General features: G+C 46.9%; 2 protein-coding genes and 1 long non-coding RNA gene across 5 annotated transcripts; 2 read left to right on the top strand and 1 right to left on the bottom strand.

Annotated features, from left to right (window-relative positions):
* Positions 1 to 1,488: 1,488 nt before the first annotated feature.
* LOC100821921 (protein NRT1/ PTR FAMILY 8.3) lies at positions 1,489 to 10,467 on the top strand. The gene is made up of 4 exons (XM_014898350.2): positions 1,489 to 1,754; positions 8,209 to 8,332; positions 8,542 to 8,759; positions 8,841 to 10,467. The coding sequence occupies exons 1-4, from the start codon at positions 1,701 to 1,703 to the stop codon at positions 10,197 to 10,199; spliced, it is 1,755 nt and encodes a 584-aa protein (XP_014753836.1). The 5' UTR covers positions 1,489 to 1,700; the 3' UTR covers positions 10,200 to 10,467.
* Positions 2,091 to 8,194, bottom strand: LOC106865981. 3 transcript variants are annotated; one of them, XR_002964117.1, is made up of 3 exons: positions 5,934 to 8,187; positions 5,195 to 5,774; positions 2,091 to 4,593 (listed from the first exon to the last, which is right to left on the bottom strand). It is a non-coding gene; the product is annotated as an uncharacterized LOC106865981 (long non-coding RNA). The 3 variants fall into 3 exon arrangements; XR_001405945.2 differs by having other exon boundaries at positions 7,080 to 8,186; XR_002964116.1 differs by having other exon boundaries at positions 5,195 to 8,194.
* Positions 10,468 to 19,618: 9,151 nt separating the features above from the next.
* LOC100821604 (AT-hook motif nuclear-localized protein 23-like) lies at positions 19,619 to 21,381 on the top strand. Its single transcript, XM_003568614.4, has one exon. It carries the CDS (start codon positions 20,194 to 20,196, stop codon positions 21,157 to 21,159), a length of 966 nt encoding a protein of 321 aa, XP_003568662.1. The 5' UTR covers positions 19,619 to 20,193; the 3' UTR covers positions 21,160 to 21,381.

Below are 21,381 nucleotides of genomic sequence, written 5' to 3'. Positions count from 1 at the left end.
CTCTCTCTTAAGAAAAAGAATCGGCCCGTGAACCCATCCGGCCCAGGACTTTTATCGGGTGGGAGCTCCTTGACCAACTGCCAAATTTCCTCCTCCGAAAAGGCCTCATCCAGTCCCAACAACTGAAAGGAGCCCACTTGCAAGAAATCAAGGTTTAGACCAAATTCACGATCCACACCCGAGCCCAAAAGCGTATGGTAGAAGTCATTGGCGATCTTGGACATGGAATCATGATCAGAAAACCGAACGCCGTCCTGCTCCACGGCTGCCACAAAGTTCTTTCTTCTACGCTGACTAGCATTGAGTTGGAAAAAACAGGTATTGGCATCTCCCTCCTTAAGCCAAGTGAGCCGCGACCGCTGCCGGGCGATAGTCCTTTCCAACAAGCAAAGGCCCAGGAGTTTCTTCTTAAGAAGTGCTCGGAGACCTCGCTCCTCCACGGATAGAGTACGGGACTCCATCGCCACATCGAAACGTAAAATCACCTCCGTGGCCACCAAAATTTGAAGCTTAGTGTTTCCAATGAGACGACCACTCCAACTCCTCAAACGTTTCGCGGTACTGCGCAGCCGCGAAGCCACCCGTTGAAAGGGCTTGACGATAACGTGGTCATCGGCAAACTACGCCTCCTCGACCACCTGAAAGAATCCCTCCACTTTAGGCCAAAACGCCTCGAAATGAAACCGTCTGCCTATCCGAAAATCAGCCTGCAGATCCAGAATTAACAGTGCATGGTCCGAAGTAGTAGTACTAAAAGCAGCTAAGAAGGCATTAGGGAACATGGTATCCCAGTTCACCGAGGTGAACACCCGGTCCAAACGTTGCCGACTTACTTGGTAAGGATCTAAATGCGACTTCTCATTTTTGTTAATGTTTGAATTGTTCTCATGCTTTTATGCCTGTTCATCGGTTCTACAGGGTAGATACCATCGCTTTAGGGCAAATCCAAAATTTACGGTAAAAAAACTCACAACAGAAACAGGCCAACAACACAAATCCGTCTAGTATATTGTAGTGCTGACCATAGCCGTCGAGTTGCCTCTCAATTCACCGGATACTGCTATTTGTAAACGCAATTGTATTACTCCCTCCGGCGAACAAAAAATGTCTCAAATTTGGTAAAGTTTGGATGTATCTAGACATGACATAATATATAGATGCATTTAAATTTATTCAAAGTTGAGACATTCTTTGTTGGAAGGAGGAACTATATGATCCCAAGATGATATTTTATCTTTTGACACCGAGGCTGCCGGATAGATTAGCCACTGCGTATATATACAAATACGAATATGAATGCATGTGCGTCGAAGTATTGTATTCGGTGGGTGGAAGTCTTAATATAATTTAATTGTCAACTAACCTATATCGATTGTTAAACTTTCAACCACTCTGTTTTGAAGCGTTCTCGCGACAATGCTGCTAATCCCACTAGTATTATTTTGCGCTACGACGACGCCGACACTTCATATATCCCCGTTGATCCACCAACTGCGCAGCGATGCCAAGCTGTCGACTGGTGCGCGCTATATATATCAGCATCGCTCTTCTCCCGGCGGCGAGCAGAGCAAATAAAGAAGCATGCAGGGGCAGCTAGCCAGCAATCAGAGATGGATTAAGGCTAAGCTCTCAGGAATTCCTCTTCAAACCACTTGCTTGCGAGGATCATCGCCAACTCAGGCGGCCATCTGGCGATTGGCATGGACGCTGGAGACGCCATGGGCAGAGGCGAGCGCGCGCCGCTCTTGCGGCAGGTGAGCGCTAAGTGGCTAACTGATCCCTCATTCGATATCTTGCTTTGTTTTGCCTGGCGTTCTCATCGTCAAGTCGTCCACAGTTTAGACGCCTTTGTAGTCAATTTATCAGTATCATGAGATGTAGGATATAATCTAACAAGTTCAGACTTCAAAGGGTATATATCCACATGTCGTATGCGTCCAGACTGGCTAGCAAAGACCATTTCAAAATTTCAATCATTCAATTTTAGAATCATTTTCTTTACTTACGGGTCTTGGAAGAGGGCACTTGCTGACGTGGTACCGAGTATAAACTAGTACTGTAGTACAAGATAAAAGACGCCAAAGTAGTAATTCAGAAGAAAGTCAGATACTCATATCAATTAAAATTAAAACATGTGTTTTTTCATGGGAAGACAGTAGGTTAAAAAACCTACTGCCATATATTAAATAAAAATCAAATATGTACAAACTACAAAGGGTTGAGAAAAGGAAAACAAGAAAAAGCTATCTGAAGTTAGAGATCCATGTCTCAAAAGAATAATCGGGTCTGTCTATTGGGCAGACGCCTATTTTTTGCCCAGGAACCAGTCGCCTGGTTTTTGGCATTCTAGTAGTCGCCTGGTTTTTTGATTGAAACCAGTCGAATCTTCTGTGAGCCACAAAACAAAAAGAATCAAGTCTTCTCTAACCAAAACAACCAGCTAACTTTGACGCCAAAAAAACCAAAGATTCAAACAACAGAGGAGAAACATATGAACCATCAGTAGAAAAACACAAAAGGATAATTGTGTGGGCATTTTGTTGTGCAAACCTGTTCTCTGTTTCTCTGTTTTGCTTCTGTGCTGGCAAACAAATTGAATCTCCAAAATCCTTCCAGCAGGAGCACAAATCTGAAAAAAAGGGCACATCCAGAGAAGCAAAAAAACATCCTTCTAACAGTGGAATAAAAGGGTGGAATAACCACACAAGCATAGCTAAGATGCTGACTGCATCTAGCATTCTCCATATCCATATGAACAGGCTTTGCTAAAAATTATATAGTACAGGTACAAAAGCTTAGATAGACAGTGCATTTAGACTAGTAGGTTTTTCTAAGATTAATTGACTTACAGCAATAACCATAACCATTACAATATGATGTCCATGCATACAAAAGGTACTGCAATTAAGGGCATGGCACTGTGCAAATTGAAATTTTAGAAAGATGAAACAGATACAATGTATGATTATCAGATAGCAAAAAATTATCAATTGCACTTCGTTAAGCTTTGAAATGCAGATGTTACAGCGTTGCAACTAGGAGTATATAGTAGTGCAAATTTGAACTATATGGGCACACAACAAAGGGTCGGAAATAAATAACCAGAATGAATCAATTTCAGTACGGTATTTAACATCCTAAAAGGGTGCTGCAAGTAAGGGCATGGCGTAGTGCAATCTGCAATTTTAGAAAATATGGAATAGATACATCATAAGATTATCAGATCTTATGAACCATCAAAATCAGCATTTACATCCAATCCAGAGTTTTCTAGCCCAATAACTTCAGAAAAGGACTCAACGCTAAGATGGACGACACCACTATCGACGATGATGTCAGAACGTTCAGCCTGGGTGTGGTCCGCTAACCATTGGGCAAAGGAACGTGGAACTCCAAATGAATTAAGGTGGAACACGAAATAAAATCCATAATTATCGATGATGCGTTTCTACTCAAAAGGAATACTTTCAGTGATACCAGATAACCATGTCAAATTCCCCCTGTTGCTAGCCAAATTTTTGCTCTCTGGGTAAATTCAAACTATGGCTCGCAGTCAGTGTCAAAAATCAAACCCAAAACCATCCCAGAAAAGCATACATCCTCTGTACAACAACCAATAATCAACAACAAAACAGGATACCAAAATGCAGGTCTGCAATTTTAGTCAGAGACAAATGCAATCGTGTTGCTTATGACAAACCAATTGCGCATGGTGAATTCCATGCAAATTGAGTAAACAGATCAGCATTGCAAAATTCCAGGTATTGAACTCAAAAATGCCTTTGACCTACAATTTGAACCTAGGACAAAATGGACCGAAATTCAGAAACTAAAAGGGCAAAAATCTGGGGATGCAATTCAAGGAGCGGGAAGCTGCAAATGACTTTGGTTATATGCCAGATTGCAGAAAAAAAAAGTGCAATTGACCATGTTTGTGACCATACATAGCAGGACAAAAAAGAAGTTGGGTAAGAAGTTTACCTGTTCATTGGTTATTCAACGGGGCCTCTAGCTTCCCTTGCCAAAATTTGAGACAGCATCTACCCATCATTCAGTTACCAAATTTTAAGCTTACATCTACTTAGTTTAAACAAAACCCAAATTAATGGTAGTTGCATGAAAATTTAGGTTGCAATACATGGAAATTGCAATTACAAGGGACTTGAATTGCAGAAAGGACAAAATATTGCAATAGGCTACTACAGTAACATGGATTGCAATTACACACTTAAAAAAGGCTCAAAAAATGGTACAGTAAGTTGATTATTGGAAAAATGAAAGAGAAACCCATGGTAATTGCAGTGGCAGAACCCTATAATTGCATGATGACTCCTAATGCAATTCACATGTACAGCCGTGACGATGATCCCAAGAATGGTAGCCAAAATTTAGGAAGGAATTTCAGAAGTGCAACTGAAAGGGAAACCCAGGGTAATTGCAGTGGCAGAACCCATATAATTACAGGAGTTGCAGAAAGCATGCATGCAAAAAGTGGTGTACCTGTTTATTGCTGATTCAAGTGGGCCTCTAGCTTCCCTTGCCGAAAACAAGATCCATCTAACCATCATTCAGATACTACCCCCCCCCCATCTCCTGCATGATATGATAGATCAAACGAATTGAAGTCTACATCACTATTTGCTCGTTTTGGTAAAACGAAAACAGGCAACCTAGAAGTGCTGCAGAAATCGAAGCAAAGCCTGGCTGGTGCAATTGAACACACAGATTCAGAAATGAAACAAAGAGCAGAAAAATCCTAGGTGCAATTGAGGTATGGTGCAGGTGCAATTGCATCACAAAAAAATGCTGAATTGCACATAGTGTGAGCATAATTGAACACACAGATTCTAAAAAAAATGGAAACAAGAACTCAAACCCCTAGGTGCAAATCATGTATTGTACAGGTGGAAAATGCGTTTCACAAAAAGACCCTAGATTAAACGAGTGTAATTGAGTAAAAAACACTAGAACAGTTTGCATAATTGTATAGGTGGATTGCACTAGTTAAGGTACGTGCAATTGAGTAAAAAACACTAGAACAGTTCGCATAATTGTAGAGACACAATCTGGATGAACAGAGTTCACAACCGGCTAGTCATGGAACAAACACAGAATCAGAAACAACAAGCAAAAAGGATGCAGATCCAAGTAGAAAAACATTTTCAAAAAATCAGAAAGGAAAGAACATAGGTACCTCTTCAGAGATCGTCCAAAAGATTGAGTGTCTCACCCCTTGACAGTCTGTTTAAACAACAGCCAGAGGACCCTTCTAGGCATCGTGCAAACCAAAAAGATATATACCTGGTTTTAACAGAACAAAGGAATAGATACAAATATGAACATAGGGTTAGAATTCATAGTTAATTCCAAAACACAGCGCCTTCCTGCCAAAAAGCAATGTAATCAGAACTAAGGAATCCCAAAAGCAAAATAATATCATGGCATTCATAGTTGCGTTACTGGTGTTAATTTCGCGAACAAACAACACAAAACACAAAATAAAATTCCGACTTTTAGTTATAGAAGCACATGATTCCACCGATGTGAGTCGACGCAAAATATACATGCTCATATCTTCAAAGCACAGACTACTAGGCGTGACATTTCCTTGAAGATGAGAAAAGAAATATGATCCTTTTCGTTGAGACCAGCTTTGACCAGGAAATCTCTCCACATGGTAGAGCCTACTGTTGCCAAACGTCCATCAGAATCAATGCGGAACTTGAGCTCGGTTGCAACTGTGTACATGTAAGAATCATAATTTATGGGACAGTCTGCACAGAAAAAAGGGAATTAAAACAATCCAAAATGAAAACAGTCCAAAACTAACAAAACATACCACATGGTCCTCAAAGAGCTCAATGAGATCAATGCAAAAGAAAGTTGGTGAAACTAGGACTACAAGGAGAAGTTAGTAAAAGAAGATATTTAACTAGCAATTGCAGCTGGGTATGCTTGGAATTGCATTAGTGCCACAAGACCAGATCATCCATCTGTGTTCTAGCAATAGGAATTTTCAAAATCCGGTTAACATCAACATCCCAGAACAGATCACGCAAGACCTGCTCATCCCAGCATCTGTTTTCAACATCAATAAGTTCAGAAATCTTAGTGCAGACAATGTCCCTCTTCTCGTCATTATTCCACGATCTGGGCTGTTGGGAGTCCAAGGATCATCACAAATATTAATGCTAGTTCCATCACCAACTCTTCAAATATGTCCACGCTAAAAGACTAGTATTCCATCCCAAAGACTTTGCCAAGTAAAAGAGCTATCCTTCTTTAAATCACAACTGAGAAGATCTCCAGAAGGATAATACTTAGCTCTTAAGACCGAAACACGTAAAGAATTCGGCGCCTGCAAGAGTCTCCAACACTGCCTAGCCAACATAGCTAGGTTAAAACAATGAAGATCACGAAAACCCATGCCTCCCTTCTGTTTAGGTATACACATCTTCCATCACGCAAACCAATGCATATGCTTCTAGTGTTCTTCATCACCCCACCAGTACTGGGACATTGTGCAGTAGTTATCCCTTTGCATACTTGTTTTGGTAATTTAGAAACAGACACTGCATAAGATGGAATAGCTTGTGCCACTGCTTTGAGCAAGACCTCCTTGGCTCCTTTCCTCCTAAAGATAATTTCTTCTTCCACCCATTTAACCCGTTACAGACTCTATCTCTTAAATGCTGGAAACAATCCGTACGATGGACACCAATAAGTGGAGGCAGTCCTAAATACTTGTCTGTAGTCGATTCTGTTAAAATGTTCAAGGAAGTACAGACTAGTTCTTTCGTTTCCACCAAGGTGCAAGGGCTGAATTTTTTGATGATTTAGCATCACATCACTCACCATCTGTCCAGAAGACTGACAATACATATCAAGCGCTTGTTTTAATCGATCAGCATTAGTGGTCGTAAATATATCCGCATAGTTCTAGATTTAAATAGCACATTCATAGGTTGAAAATCATGAGCAATAAATAGATCCACTGTTAGGAATCGTGCCATGCAAATATCTCGCGCTGGTTTTCCTTGAGATTGAATTCATGTGTGCTAGCAACCACTAACTCATACTTGCTGCTGGAGGCGGCAGGTGGTCGGGGCTGCAGCAGATGTCTGGATCTGGGTCATCGCGCCCGGATCCGGCGCTTGGCGGCGTCTCGGGTGGCGGTGAGCTCCCTGCTCGCCGGCTTTGGGGTCTGGGGTGGCGCCCCCCGGTGGTGGTCTGTTGGCCGTCCTTGGCTGTCCGTGCGTGTGGCTTAGGCCACCGCCCTCCTTGCTGTCTCTAGTAGCACCTTCTCTGCCATGGATTTTAGGGGCCGGGTGAAAGCTCAGACCGGCGGCCGCCAGCCTTGACAATGGCGACGCCTACGTGCGCCGTAGCCCTCCTTCGAGGCATTGTTGTGGCCCCTTTCACGAATCCGGTGAAAATCGTAGGTCCTTTGGACCGGGCAGCGGCGGCAGTCTGTGTCGCATTCTTCTTGAAGATGTTGTCTTGGATCCGTGGATTTCTCGGCGGGTCGGGCGGTTTCTAGTGGACGCAGCAAGTGGCCTTCTCGGTTTACGTTTTCGACCGTCATCGATCCTTTGCTTCATACTTTGTGATGAGCCGCGCACTCCTGTTGCTGCCTCGACTGCTCGGTGCCTTTCGACGGCGTGAATGGCCAGTTTCTGTCCGCAATCCTCGGGGTTGTCCAGCGGCGGTCAAGGTTCGTGTGTGGTGTTGTCTCGGCTTCGCAACGCCCTTCGACTTGGTCTCGGCGGAGAGGTCCTTCGACCATGCCACTACACTCGTTGGCCTGGTGCTTTGTTTGGCCGTGGTGATGACAGCTGAGTGGCGGAGGAGCTGTTTGTGTGCGTTGCAATGTCTCGGTGTTGTGTGGTCTTTCGATGGCTTTAGGAGTGCTCCTCTTGCGTTGCATGTGTTCCTCGTTGTGGCGATGGTCGTCGTGTAAGCCTTTTTCGGTTGCTCTGTATTTCTCTATAACTCTTGTAGCTATTTCGGCCGCTTGGCTTTGTTCTCTTCGTTCTTAATTAATGAAAAGTAGCGCTGCCGCGTTTCGTCAAAAAAAAAAATACTTGCTGCAACTTTGGTATCTCAGCCTGGCAGATTTGAGCAACAGATTAAAACCCATCTTTACTTTAATGTTTAGTCGCTTCTCTTGGCGCAATGTTGTAACGTCCTACATTGAAATTGAAACAGATCTCGTACCGTTCGTTCAAAAGAAAACCGAGTCGTGGGCCAAGGGTTCTAGATGAGACCCCAGAAGTGGAACTGCTGGAGGACAAGAAGAAAATGGGTAGCAAGGCACCAGCAGTAGTGCTAGGTAAGGGCAATGTTTCAAAATTTTAATTTGTACTCGGCCCAGAATATATGACATGCTAATTAAAGACAGCATTTTTTTAGGATAATCTATTTGTGAAGTTGCTTAAATTGTTTTAAATCTTAGGTAACTGAGAAATTGTAGTAAGATTTCAGGTAACTGAGAAATAGTAGTAAGACTAAGGTAACTGAGAAATTTAATCAATGCTGCAGGGTTTGAATGTCTGGAGAGCACGGCGTTCAATGGCATCTCGACTAATTTGGTGGTGTATCTGGAGACCGTCCTCCATGGCAGCAACCTGGCGAGCGCGTCCAACGTCACGACGTGGTTTGGCACGAGCTATCTCACACCCATCTTTGGAGCCATCATCGCCGACACGTTCTGGGGCAACTACAACACCATCCTCGTCTCCCTCGCCGTCTACATCCTTGTGAGTATACATGCAACTCGATCCAGTCCTCGATCATTTGTTAATGGACTTGATAAGCTAACTCTGTCTACTCCCTCCCAGGGAATGATTGTGGTCACCTTGACGGCATTCATGCCGGCGCCAGCCGAGGTGTGCACACCCGGCTCGTCGTGCGTTACGGGCAACGCTACTTTGCCCTTCATTGGGCTGTACCTCGTAGCGATCGGGAGCGGCGGTGTGCGGTCCTCTCTGCTGCCGTTCGGGGCTGAGCAGTTCGACGACGTGAGCGGTGTGGAGGACCAGGAGGGCAAGAGATCCTTCTTCAGCTTGTTCTACCTCTGCGTCGACTTCGGCCCAATTGTGTCCGGCGTGTTCATCGTATGGATCCAGCAGAACGTCAGCTGGGGCCTCGGCTTCGGGATCTCCACGTTGTGCATTGCGCTGGCCTACGGTGGCTTCGTGTACGCCACGCCCATGTACAAGCGCAGCATGCCCACCGGGACGCCGCTCAAGAGCCTGTGCCAGGTGGTCGTTGCCGCATTCAGAAAGGTCAGCCTCACGCTGCCCTTTGACGCCGACCATCTATACGATGTCAGCGGCGACTCCATGGATCCCCATGCCAGGATCGCGCACACGACGGAGTTCAGCTTTCTCGACAGAGCGGCCATCATTTCTGACTCGGAGTTGGAGGACAGGCTGCTGGACGCACATAGCTCGTCTTGGACGCTCTGCACGGTGACGCAGGTGGAGGAGCTCAAGATCCTCCTTCGGCTCTTACCAATATGGGCCACCAGCATCGTCATCTCCGCCGCCTACTCGCAGATGAACAGCACCTTCATCCTGCAGGGCAGCGCCATGGACATAAATATCTTGTCGGTGCCGATACCAGCAGCGTCCCTGAGCTCCTTCGAGGTGCTCTGTGTTCTGGCTTGGGTGCTCCTATACAGCAATTTCATCGTGCCGGCTCTCAATAACTTCTCCTCTGACGGCCACTGGGAGCCGTCACAGTTGCAGCGGATGGGTGCCGGGCGCGTCCTCATGGCACTCGCCATGGCCGTTGCAGCGCTCGTGGAGATGAAGCGGCTCGACAGTGTGGCAACAGGCGAGGTGATTGGCATCGCCTGGCAGCTGCCACAGTATTTCTTACTTGCAGGCGCCGAAGTCTTCTGCTACATCGCGCAGCTGGAGTTCTTCTACGGCGAGGCACCGGACTCCATGAAGAGTATGTGCACGTCTCTTGCGCTGCTCACCATTGCTCTTGGGAGCTACATGAGCTCGCTCATATACGCTGTCCTGGCGGCAATCACGGTGAAACCGGGCAGCCCCGGGTGGATATCCGATGACCTTAACCAGGGCCACCTAGACTACTTCTTCTGGAGCATGGCTGTCATGTGCATACTTAACTTCGCCGTGTACAGCGCATTCGCCAGGAATTACAAGCTCAAGACGATCCTTCCCTGATTGTCGTTTACCTTTACTTCTTGATCACCGAGCCTTGAAGATTCCATCACACAATCACCAATGGTGGTTTGTAGCAGTAGTAGTAGTACAATCAAACACAAGGACACAAAGACTCAGAAGAAAAACCAGGATTAGTTTTCCTTCTTTTCTCCGTCCTTATAAAAGCAGGGCTCCAACTGCACTGCAGGTTTTGCCCATATATGCCGCGAGAATTTGTATCTATCATGTACTATCAATATGTATACAAGAAGGATGGTACTTAAGATAATCCCGGCGCCAGTTAAGGGTTTCAAAAGTTCTAAAAAATCATGAAATTTTTACCGCAATATCGTGACAATAGTATTAGATGATAAAAAAAATACAACTATATGTACTTGCGGTAAGCCGGTAAAACATAAACAAGAGTTCAGACATATATATGTCCATCCGTGAACTGAAATTTCTGGTTTTTCTTTTTGCATGAACGCATAAAGTCGTGTTTATTCTATCGCACCGTTCGATCATCTCATCATCTTATATAATGGCTCTGATGTTGTGATGAAAAATTCAATTTTTTTGAAAACTTATATACCTTCCCAACCATTATCTACTCTTTGGAGCACCGCATTACTGAAGGGTCTTAAACTCACCTTTGGCCGGCGAGGAACCCGTCAGTAACCTATTGTTACTGGCGACATTGTCCGTCCAACAATTGAACGCTGATCGCTCTTAAATTCTTACCTCTAACCCCACTTACACCGTGTGCGCTGTAACCATACATGCAGCACACACACAATATATGTCATATACAGAAGTATCACAACAATAACTCAAAGCAAGTACATGGACATGAATAAATAAATAATACAAAAATACATGCTAGTTTACAAATCTAATAAATGGCTAAGCATGTGAGACAATTCTACAAACTTGACATACAACTCCTATGCATGTATATAAACTATACAAAACAAGGTATGCTCAAAAGCATTAACACAATTCAGATTGTATATGAATTTGACTCGAATTTGCATCGGTTAATATGTATTTTAATTTCTGCCCATTGGATTTGGAATCTGATTCAACCAGAGGGTCTCTAAGTCAAAAGGGAACTTTCCTATGCAAGGGTTGGGCTCAAATTATGGAGTGAACATGTAGGAGCATGACGATGTTGGTCATTGACAGGATGGAATTGATGTTGTCAGAGCTCCGGTCATCGGATCGAGATTTTGTTTGATGTTCTGAACTTGTAGAAACAAGATGGCATGGCACGAAGTGACATGAACGGAATTCACAGGAACAAAGAATAGGTTGGGGATGGCATGGTCATGTTGGTCGGGATCGTCATGGCTTCAACAAGCACGTAGCAAACGTGAATAATTGGAGAGCAGGACATTTCAGTGACTGCATGAACTGAAACTCACCTAAGGTGACAACGGAATCAAAGGCAGCCGCAGAAGTTGATGAAGATGGACGAAATTTGTCCCACGTGGTCGTTGATCCCAGTTGCAGGTCGGAGCGTTGGATTGTGGACCCCGCGGCTATGCTCCTGGCGCGGAAGCGCGTCCAGCGGCGTCCTTGTTCGCCGAAAACAGCCGGCTGCGGTGCTGCAGCGGCATGGCTTCGGGATGACGAGGCCAGCAGCATCGGATGGATGCAAAACCTTGTCAAGAAGATAGGAGATGACTACGTGAGTTCCCTCACGGGAAGAAATGGTGAGCAGAGCTATCAAACGGTCTCACCCTTTTTTTTTTGAACAAGGGAAGGGTCCCGAAGGACCCAGAAAGAGCGGTGGGATTACATTTTACAAAGAGGACCCTAGGATAAACAGAAAATACAACATAGTCCTCGCTTTTTATGAAAAGGACCCAAAGAGGAAGATATTGATTACAATCAAGTCCTTCTCCACCGTCCTTCCGCATCGTCACCGGGGACGACACCACTTGGGACGAGGTAGGCGTGAGAGGCCATACCGGAGCCAAAGATCCTCCCTTTTGGCATGTCAGCCGGGAGGAAGAGAAAGCCGAGACGCGAGATAGTAGTCAGCACCAGCTTGTGGAGCAGCCGCTCGAACAGCCAATGGATACAGCGGCTAGATGGCAACAGCCATGTTGGCACCGCTAGGGATGAGCTCCGAGGAAGAAACGCAGACGCAGCTTCACCTTCTTCCCATGGAGCTTCGGATCCAGGCAAATCAGCCCTTCTACCGCCACCATGACGGCCAGGACGAGCCAAATCACTGCAAAACGAAGCACCACCGAGCTTATTGACGAAGCCATCGCCAGATCCGAACCTTTTTTTCGTCCTCCACCATGAAGAACGAATGGAAAAGATGGCTGGCCTCCTCGTGTCGCCGCTCGGGAGCAGTAGAGAAAAGCTTCTTGATAACGGCACTAAGCCAAACGCCCCTAAGGCAACCCTAGACCTAGCCCTACACCAAATCCTACAACTACGACGAACGCCAGCGGCCCGGCCTCCTCTCCCATCCCCACTCCAGCTGGTGAGGCCGACGAAGGGAAAGAGGAGAGGAGCCGAGGCAGAGAGGAGCCGAGCGGTTCTCAAGGGGGAAGAGAAAGGGAGAGAAAGAAAAAGAACGGTTGCTTCCCAAACAGTCTCACCTTCAAGAATGGCAGCGGCGTCCGACGAGGAAGACGACGAAGACACGGGTTCTACAATGGTTTTGAGGCGAAAATCTGAATATGGTAACGAGGGAAGAGAGGGAGAGTCTCAAGGTGACGCTCTCGGAGTCATCATTTGTCGCCTGAGGATGGAGATCGGGAAACATATACCAAAAGCCGGCATTCGGGGCGTCCGTTCTAGTGTGAGATTAAAGGCACGAAACTGACGATTGAAAACCTGAATCGGTTCATGAGGTGATGGGGATTCATTTGGCTGTTTCTGTTTTGAGAGAAACGGTCGGGAGCGAGATAATTCATGGCGGCGGAATTGCAGATGCGTGCGTGCCCTCCTGGGTCTCTTTTTTTTTTAGAACAACCCTCCTGGGTCTCTCGACCGAGGAAGACGAAGGGTGGCCCTGGTGCTGGGCTGGACTAGGGCTTCCGCCCACGATATATAGGAAAGGAGCCAGGCAAGGGGACGTACGGCCCAAGGGGAAAAATGAAAGAAAAAAAGAAGCAGGCTTTCGGCTCAAGAAAAGGAAGAAAAAGGTTTTTCCTTCTAGATAAAAGGTGAAATTCGCTAAAAAAAAGATAAAAGGTGAAACTTTCCCTCAAAATAAATAAATAAAATAAAAGGTGAAAATCCATAAAATTCAAAATGGAATGCAAACGAGATGCACCATTATCAAGAATATTCAGCGTTGCATATTTTAATATGCCGAATCCAAATAAAATACCAACAAACCAAAACCACGTGTTTCGCCATGCCGTGTTGTTGCCTCTCCAAGCGTCTTTGACCTTGCGCAATGTCGTCAGGCCCCTCACCTCGCCGCCCTTGATGCGCTTGTGTCGGCGCGTCAACTTGGTGACATCCGCGTGTAGCCGTCGCTCCTCGATCGCTGGCCGTCAGCCTTGCCGTACAGTACACCGTCGTGTGGTATTGCCGCTGTATGTTGTTGTACCTAGCGCCCGCAGTGTTGCTGCAAGATGATGAAATAGTTCGGAATACAATAAGACACATTTAATTGATTCACATTTATGTTTCCTCTTATTTTTATAGATAAGGTGCCAGTTATGCAAAACATTCAACAATTGAACACTGGGCGAACAGGAGGTCAAGGGTATGACCCTCGCTACAACCTTTTTTTGCAGAACAATTCTAATTCATTCAACCCCCATTTGATACATCACGGTTCCTCGTCAAATTAAGTGATGGCAAAACTGATACCGTCATCGAACAAGGAAGATGAGTGACGGCAAGCGGTCGGCTGTCACTGATTTTGGAAGATGGGTGACGGCCGATGAAAACCATCACCTATCAGCTTCTTCTGTGACGTTTCCTGCAGCTGCCACCAGGCATTCAGCAAGTGAGAAGAGGTTTGGCGAGTGTTTTCGTAAAATGATTGGGAAAACAGCGACACCGTCAACTCCGTTGTCATCATAAAAGCACTTGGCAAATGGTGGCGTCGACAACTGCGGTAAACGAGACACATGGTGGCGACTTTGCTGAGTGCGCCAAAAACACTCATCAAATCATTGGTATGCCATGTGGTTTTGCTCGGCAGTTGGTGTATGTGTGTCGCCGCCGACTTCCTGCCCAACTCGTCATACACAGAGCCCACAGCCACAACTGTCAAGGCCAAGCCTAACTCCATCTAAAAGACTGATCTAATGAGTGAGGTTTGCTCCCACCTTGTAAGGGCCTCCACAGTGTGTGCCAAATTGAGGTACCAAACTAAAAATTTAGCTTTTGGCACCACTTCATACCAGTGTGGAGGGGTTGCCAAATTAAGAAAAGATAGAACCAGATCACCTACTTGCTCCTGGTGCCAAATTCCTCAAACAATATAAAACAATATTTATCCATGCACTTTCTTCCCTATTAGCTGAAAGTAGATGAGGCAGGAGAGAGAGTATATTTTATATATGAGTTTTAACAATGGTGGGTCCCATAGATAGAGAAATTTGGCTTTGTCGTCGCACTGGGCTCCGACACCGGGGGCGTGCGGTCACGCCCCCTTTTTAGGTTCGGCAGGGGCGTCGGGGATCGCTCCGGCGATCGCCGGCATGGCCGATGGCGTACGTAACCTGCAAAGTAATGTACTTAGGATGCATGCAAGCTAAGAACACATGCACACACGTTTTTTACCCAGGTTCGGGCCACCCGGAGATGTAAAACCCTACGTCCTGCTTGTCTGAACTTGTATTGACTATAGATCAAGTGTTTACACGTTGCCGGGGGGAGGGTCCCCGGGCGTTCTCTTTTTGGCTAAGTGCTCTTCACTGCTTTAGGGTACTGCTAATGGCTAAGTGTGAGTCCATCTACCCGTCAAATTGTGGAACTGTCCAGCCGCGTGATCGACGAACCGTAGAAAAAATGTGGAACCGTCGAACCCTTTGACCGTTGGCGGGGGTCCTCCTTTTATACTGAAGGGGATACCACAGGTGCCGCGGCGCATATATTACAAGTGTCGATCAGGGAGACATGCAACTCCCCCTCGGTGAGCTGGTGGCGTGCATGGACGCCACCTCCGCTGCTAGGGGTCTAAAACCCTAAAGATAGGATTGGACAGCCATTGTTCACCTGATTTGGACGGGTAATGACCCTCCTGTTGGCTCATTTAATGCGCCGTGCGCTTCACTCCTGGCCCTGCCGAGACTGCGCACTCGACGCCTGGCACACGCCCACGTGGCGCTGTTGCTCTGCCCGTTGGGCCCCCTCCCTCGCGGGGGGAGCCTGCGCCCGGGAACCCCTCCTCCTGGCTTCCCGGGAGGCACCCAGGCCCGACACGCCCGACAACCCCTCTCCCGGCAAGTGGCTTCCCGGGAGGCATCCAGGCGGCGATATTCCCCGAAGCCCCGCTAGCCCTTCCAGGCTGGTAGCTTGCCGGGCTGCTCATGACTGCTGCCCGGGACGAAGTCCTCCCGGGAACTCGGAGACGGGGCCCACGCGTCGCGCAACGGTGGTACTCCGAGTGCCACTGGTGCGACAGGCTTTGACTACACTATGTTGAAATGATACTTTTAGTACCGCTGCTAAATAATATGAGGTGGCAAATTTAGCATTTGGCACATTGTGGAGGCCTAGTCCAGTTTTTTTGTGGGCTTCGACGCTCTCAAGTCAAGATTTTCAAATTTGGTTAGTCTTTCAAATTAGTTTGGACTAATTTAGTTTGCAAGACTAACCAAATTTAGGTATCAGCTTTTCCAGAAAGCTAAGTGGGAGCATTTGTTGGAGAAGATTAAAAAAAAAACTGAGCCAAATTGTACTCCCCCACGCTTAATAATTTATATTGTGCGACTAAACCTAACAAACACGTTAGCGCAAAATCAACTTGGGCAGCGATAAGCGTACAAGCGATAGTCCGGCAATGTGTAAAGCCATAAGTTCCTTCGGCAAACACGTTCGCACGAAATCAACTCGGCCATCTTTGGTTGATGAAGCCGGCGCGCTCGACCATGTTTCCTCGCACCTATGGATGGCACCCAGGATCAACGGGTCCAGGTATGGCCATACCGGACCCGTACCCGGCCACCAAATCGGTACGCGCAACCCGGACCCGGTACCGGGTCCAAAATATTACCAGACCCGGCCCCGATGCAGGGCGGGTAGACCCGCGGGTATACCCGACCCGACAAAATATTTCACTTATTATAGTATTATTTTATTTATTCAATATTAATTTATATTTGTTCAATTAGTTTGAGCCGCGCAATGCAATTGTGCAGAGAGCTCGGCTAACCATCATTGAATGTGAAGCCACTGGGTGTCTTTATAGGCGTGTAGAGCTCTCTTCTTTCCTCCCTAGCCGAGGTAGTACTAAAGGATCAAAGACACAACGTTCCAATTTCCCTTGTGTGCTACAGATTCTGCCACTGAACGATAAGCAAGACCCAAGTTAGATCGGATCGGCCCAAGGCCCGAAGGCCTAGCAATACATTGGGCTTGGCCAAATGTTCAGTAACTCAATCCGAACCGGGTTTGCGGGTTTTCAGGTTCGGGTAAGGCTCTATCAGACCTGGACCCACCAAACCCGACGGGTCTGAAATTTCTCCATTTACGAACCCGTGGGTTTTTCTCAGATCCGCATCCATTCGGGTCTAGACCCATCGGGTAATCGGGTTTCGGATAGCCATGGCCATCCATACTCGCACCTGGCGCTCGTCAAAACCATGGAAATTGGCGTGGCTCTGCTCTTGCCATCCCAGCCCCCACTTCCCCGTGCGCACGTTACGGCCAACACGCTCCTCCCAAACACCGAGAGCAAGAAACAATAAGATATAGCCAGCATCACCGCTGCACACCCACGCCCCGGCTCGCCCTTTCCCTAGAAAGGAATGGGGAAAATAGTACTACTTCAGTACTAGCACTGTTACAGTTTCTATGTCCCACGCCGGTTTTTGTCTCCCTGTCTCCGATCCCTCTTGTTCGTATCCATCACACGGCACGCAACAAGAGATTCTATGTCCCACGCCGGTTTCTGTCTCCCTGTCTCCGATCCCTCTTGTTCGTATCCATCACACAGCACGCAACAAGAGAGAGATGCTCCGAGATGAACAAGAGGGGATAAACGGTTGAGGACGTGTTTGGAACGCAGGGAACAAAGGACATGAAAGGAGTGGAAATAAAAATATGAGGCGAACAGGCTACAGGCTCCAGTAGTACCCTTTTGGTCTTGGCTTCGATTTCCATTGGAAGCGAATTTCAGGTCGGAGTTGTTCCATGCCAAAGCACAGGTCAAAGTTACGGCGGAAGCTTGTCTCGAAGGTTTAAAGGCGTCGAAAGATCATTGCCCCGCTCCGTTGATCTTGGAAAGGTTTAAAGCTTTGCAATGCCCCTCGGCAAATCCCTTCGACCGATTCTTGTCGATATTCTACAGCACAATAATACTTTTTGTCCAGGTATCCGCTTCGGTTCTACAGCACAATAATACTTTTTATCCAGGTATCCGCTTCGGTTTTGTTCCTCGTTTGGGTAACTCGGTTGCTCATGAGATTGCTAGGTTTGCCGCTAGTGTGTCGAGTGGTGGTGTGTTATTCGGCACTGTGCCTTCTTGCGTGATGAGCCAGGTCGATTCCGATTGTACTCTCTCTACTCGTTAATTAATATACACCCCGTTCCAAAAAACCTACATATTTTGAAAACAAAGTAAATGGAAAAAAGAAACCTTGGGTCTAGCTTAATGTTTTGTTTCCTTTCAAAAGCATAACAAACACGAAAGAAATTGATACTCCTTCCGATCCAAATTATTTGTTGCAGCTTTGTCTAGATACACATAGTCTAGATATTTAGATACATGCGTATCTAGACAAACCCGTGACATCTAGATACGCACATATGTAGACAAAACCGCGACATGTAATTTGGATCGGAGTGAGTATTGTTGTTTCCTTCGTTCCAAACAGCCCTAAGGGCTCATTCAGTTTGTAAGATTTACAAAGGGTTTTTACAGGATTTCAAACCTAAGAAAGTTTTTCTATGTGTAGCATTTCTTTCATAGGAACTGAGATGATAGATTTAAGGATTGTGTCCAAATTGACCTAAGAATTGAAGTGTCATGACATCCCAATGCTCTACCTTTTCTACTGCTATGATTTATTTGGTTTACAGGATTTGAAGTCACATGAACAGGGAAAGTAGGGAATTGACATGTCATGCCCATATAAATCCTTAGGAAATTTTCATTCGATCTCATCTAATGTTAAGTATCCTTAAGAGTCAAAATCAATTTAGACGTTTCCTTACGAGAGCTTATTAGATTCGGAGGAAAATAAAACATAGAAAAACGAAGAAACATAGGGTTGTGATAGGGTAACAATTGCCATCCTAAGAAATTGTACAAGCCCATTCCTCCGGAAAAAAAAAACAAATTGAACCTAATGTTCAGTTTTGTCTAAAAGCAGAGAAAATCAATGAGATTCCTACGGACTCACTTTGCTTGTTTCTTACAAACGAATGTCTCTATAGTGATTTTCCTATCGAATTCTCGATCCATTGGATTTACTATTCCCTTAGATCCATATTAATTGTCTCAAATTTATCCAAATATGAATGTATCTATGATTAAAAAGCGCCTAGATATATGTAATATTTCGACAACTAATATGGATCGGAGGGAGTATGAAAATCCACTCAAAATCCTTTAACCCGACTGAGGCCTGAATCTAGGATGTCTATTCCTGTAAAATGAATGTTACCCATACCAAAAAAAATTCTAAGATTAAAAATACTGTAAAAATAATCTTCTTTTTTTTGCAAATAAACCGAACTCTAAAGTTTTTTGTTTCACATGCAGCAAAACCAAACCTTCAAGATTCCTACAGTTTTCATTTGTTCTAAACAGGCCCTAAAATGGGATGGAAATGTTTGCTTCGTGAACCAAGTACTCCTACTACCTTTGCATGTACGACAGACAGGGAAAGGCCAGGCGCCAAGATCCACCAAACCTACAATGCACCCGTGCATGGTACTAAATTTATTTGTCTCCCACTACTGCTACACATGTTGTTGCTACTGTCAATGGGCAAGTGTTGTTGTTGTTTGTTCGTGGCTTGACTTTTCTGATTAGCGTAGCTTTATTATTGTGAGCTTTCCTTGTCAACATGAGAACCAGCTGGTTGATTTATTTAGTTCAATTATTACGACTGGCACCGCGCGCAATCTGCAGATGTAGCACGATAGAGATGTGACAAGGTTCCTTAGCCGCAGTAATTAATTGCCCTCTATATGCATGTGAGGCTCGATCGCCTAGCTATAAGCTGACTTCCCCGCTCCGGCCTTTCTTGCCCAATTTACTCGTCCTTAATTGTTCAGTTTCATTTACAACCACAAAAGGAGCTAGCTAGGCTGCCTCAGCTAGACCCTGTGCGTGCCGATGATCAACCAATCGATTGATCTGATCTGCCCCCAACCAGCAGATTGGATCGATCGTGAATTCGCTGTTCCCCACTTCATGAGCTTAGCAATACTCCAAGGTTCCAAGCAACAATGGAGGAGAGGAGAGGAGAATCTAGTACTACTAGTGCTATTGCTTTGTTAGATCATCCCTAACGCAAAGTGAGCAACATAAAAGGGCATGCAAAACGAACAAGCGCAGGAAAATAAAAGGCAAACCAGAAAAGAGAAGAGAGCCAAATACTAGTACTTGCACCAGTACTACTCCTAGCAACTATAGTCAGGCATCAGGCCATCAGGGGCAGGTGCGGCTCCCTGCCCAGCCTACGGAGAAAAAAGAGCCCCAAAAGCAGCCGCGAGATAGACAGTGAAAGGAACCGAGAGAAAAGATCCCCTACCTCCGTCCCTCCCTAGTACTCTCTTCCTCACGCACTCCACTCTGTACGCTGGTGGACAAGCAAAGCCATAGGTGCGTGCGTGATCGAGGTCGGAAGGTTAGGAGATGGCGTGGTGGGCAGGGGGCATGGGCGGCCACGGCCTGGACCTCGGCAACCACCTGGCGCAGCAGTTCGGCGGGAGCGGCGTCATGGCAGAGCAAGCCCCAACGACACCAAACAGCAGCGGTAGCAACAACAACCACCACGACGAATCTTCCGGCGCCGGCGCCCAGGGCCAAGATTCCCCCTCTGCCGGCGCCGGCGAAACCTCTCCCACCCCAAACGCCACCTCTGGCGGCAGCGGCGGCGGAGGGGGTTCGTCTTCGGGGAGGAGGCCGCGAGGGAGGCCGCCGGGATCCAAGAACAAGCCCAAGCCGCCCATCATCATCACCAGGGAGAGCCCCAACACGCTGCGGTCGCACGTGCTGGAGATCGCCAGCGGGGCCGACATCATGGACGCCGTGGCCACGTTCGCGCGCCGGCGGCAGCGGGGGGTCTCCGTGCTGTCCGGCAGCGGCGTCGTCGGCAACGTCACGCTGCGCCAGCCCGCGGCGCCGCCTGGGGCCGTCGTCACGCTCCACGGCCGCTTCGAGATCCTGTCCCTCTCCGGGGCCTTCCTCCCGTCCCCGTGCCCTCCGGGAGCCACGGGGCTCGCCGTGTACCTCGCGGGCGGGCAGGGCCAGGTCGTCGGGGGCACGGTCGTGGGGGAGCTCGTGGCCTCGGGCCCCATCATGGTCGTCGCGGCCACTTTCTCCAACGCCACCTACGAGCGCCTCCCGCTGGTCGATGAAGAGCTGGCAGCAGCTACAGGTGACGCGGTGCCCACTGGGTCCGATGGGATGCAGCAGTTGCCGGAAGGACCGCCGCCTCCGGGTGCGGGAGGAAATGGCGCCGTGATGGGTGGCGGGCTGCCACCTGACTCCGCGTCTATGCCATTCTACAGCAGCCTGCCGCCCAACCTGATCCCAAACGGTCAGATGCCGCAGCATGATGTCTTTGCTTCCTTCCGGCCGCCACCGCCGGCTTTCTAGTTCTAGCTACTACTCCTGCTTAATTAGGTGTCTTTTTTTTGAGGTTATAATTAGGTGTCTTTGTCCGCTCTCTTTTCCTTCCTTCACATATGTATCAGTGTGTTTGTTCAATCTCTCCATGTTTTAATTCTTGCTGTTTAATTAGTTAGTTTCTCGGTCGTTGCTCTGTTTGCTTCGGATGGAATGAATCAATGCAAGGAGAAAGCTCCAACTTCAATCAAA

The sequence above is a fragment of the Brachypodium distachyon genome, chromosome 2 (genome assembly GCF_000005505.3).
Source record: "Brachypodium distachyon strain Bd21 chromosome 2, Brachypodium_distachyon_v3.0, whole genome shotgun sequence".
In the NCBI taxonomy this organism is placed as follows: Eukaryota; Viridiplantae; Streptophyta; class Magnoliopsida; order Poales; family Poaceae; genus Brachypodium; species Brachypodium distachyon.
The sequence above is the reverse complement of the archived record's forward strand: the minus strand, read 5'-3'. Positions and strand labels throughout refer to the sequence as shown.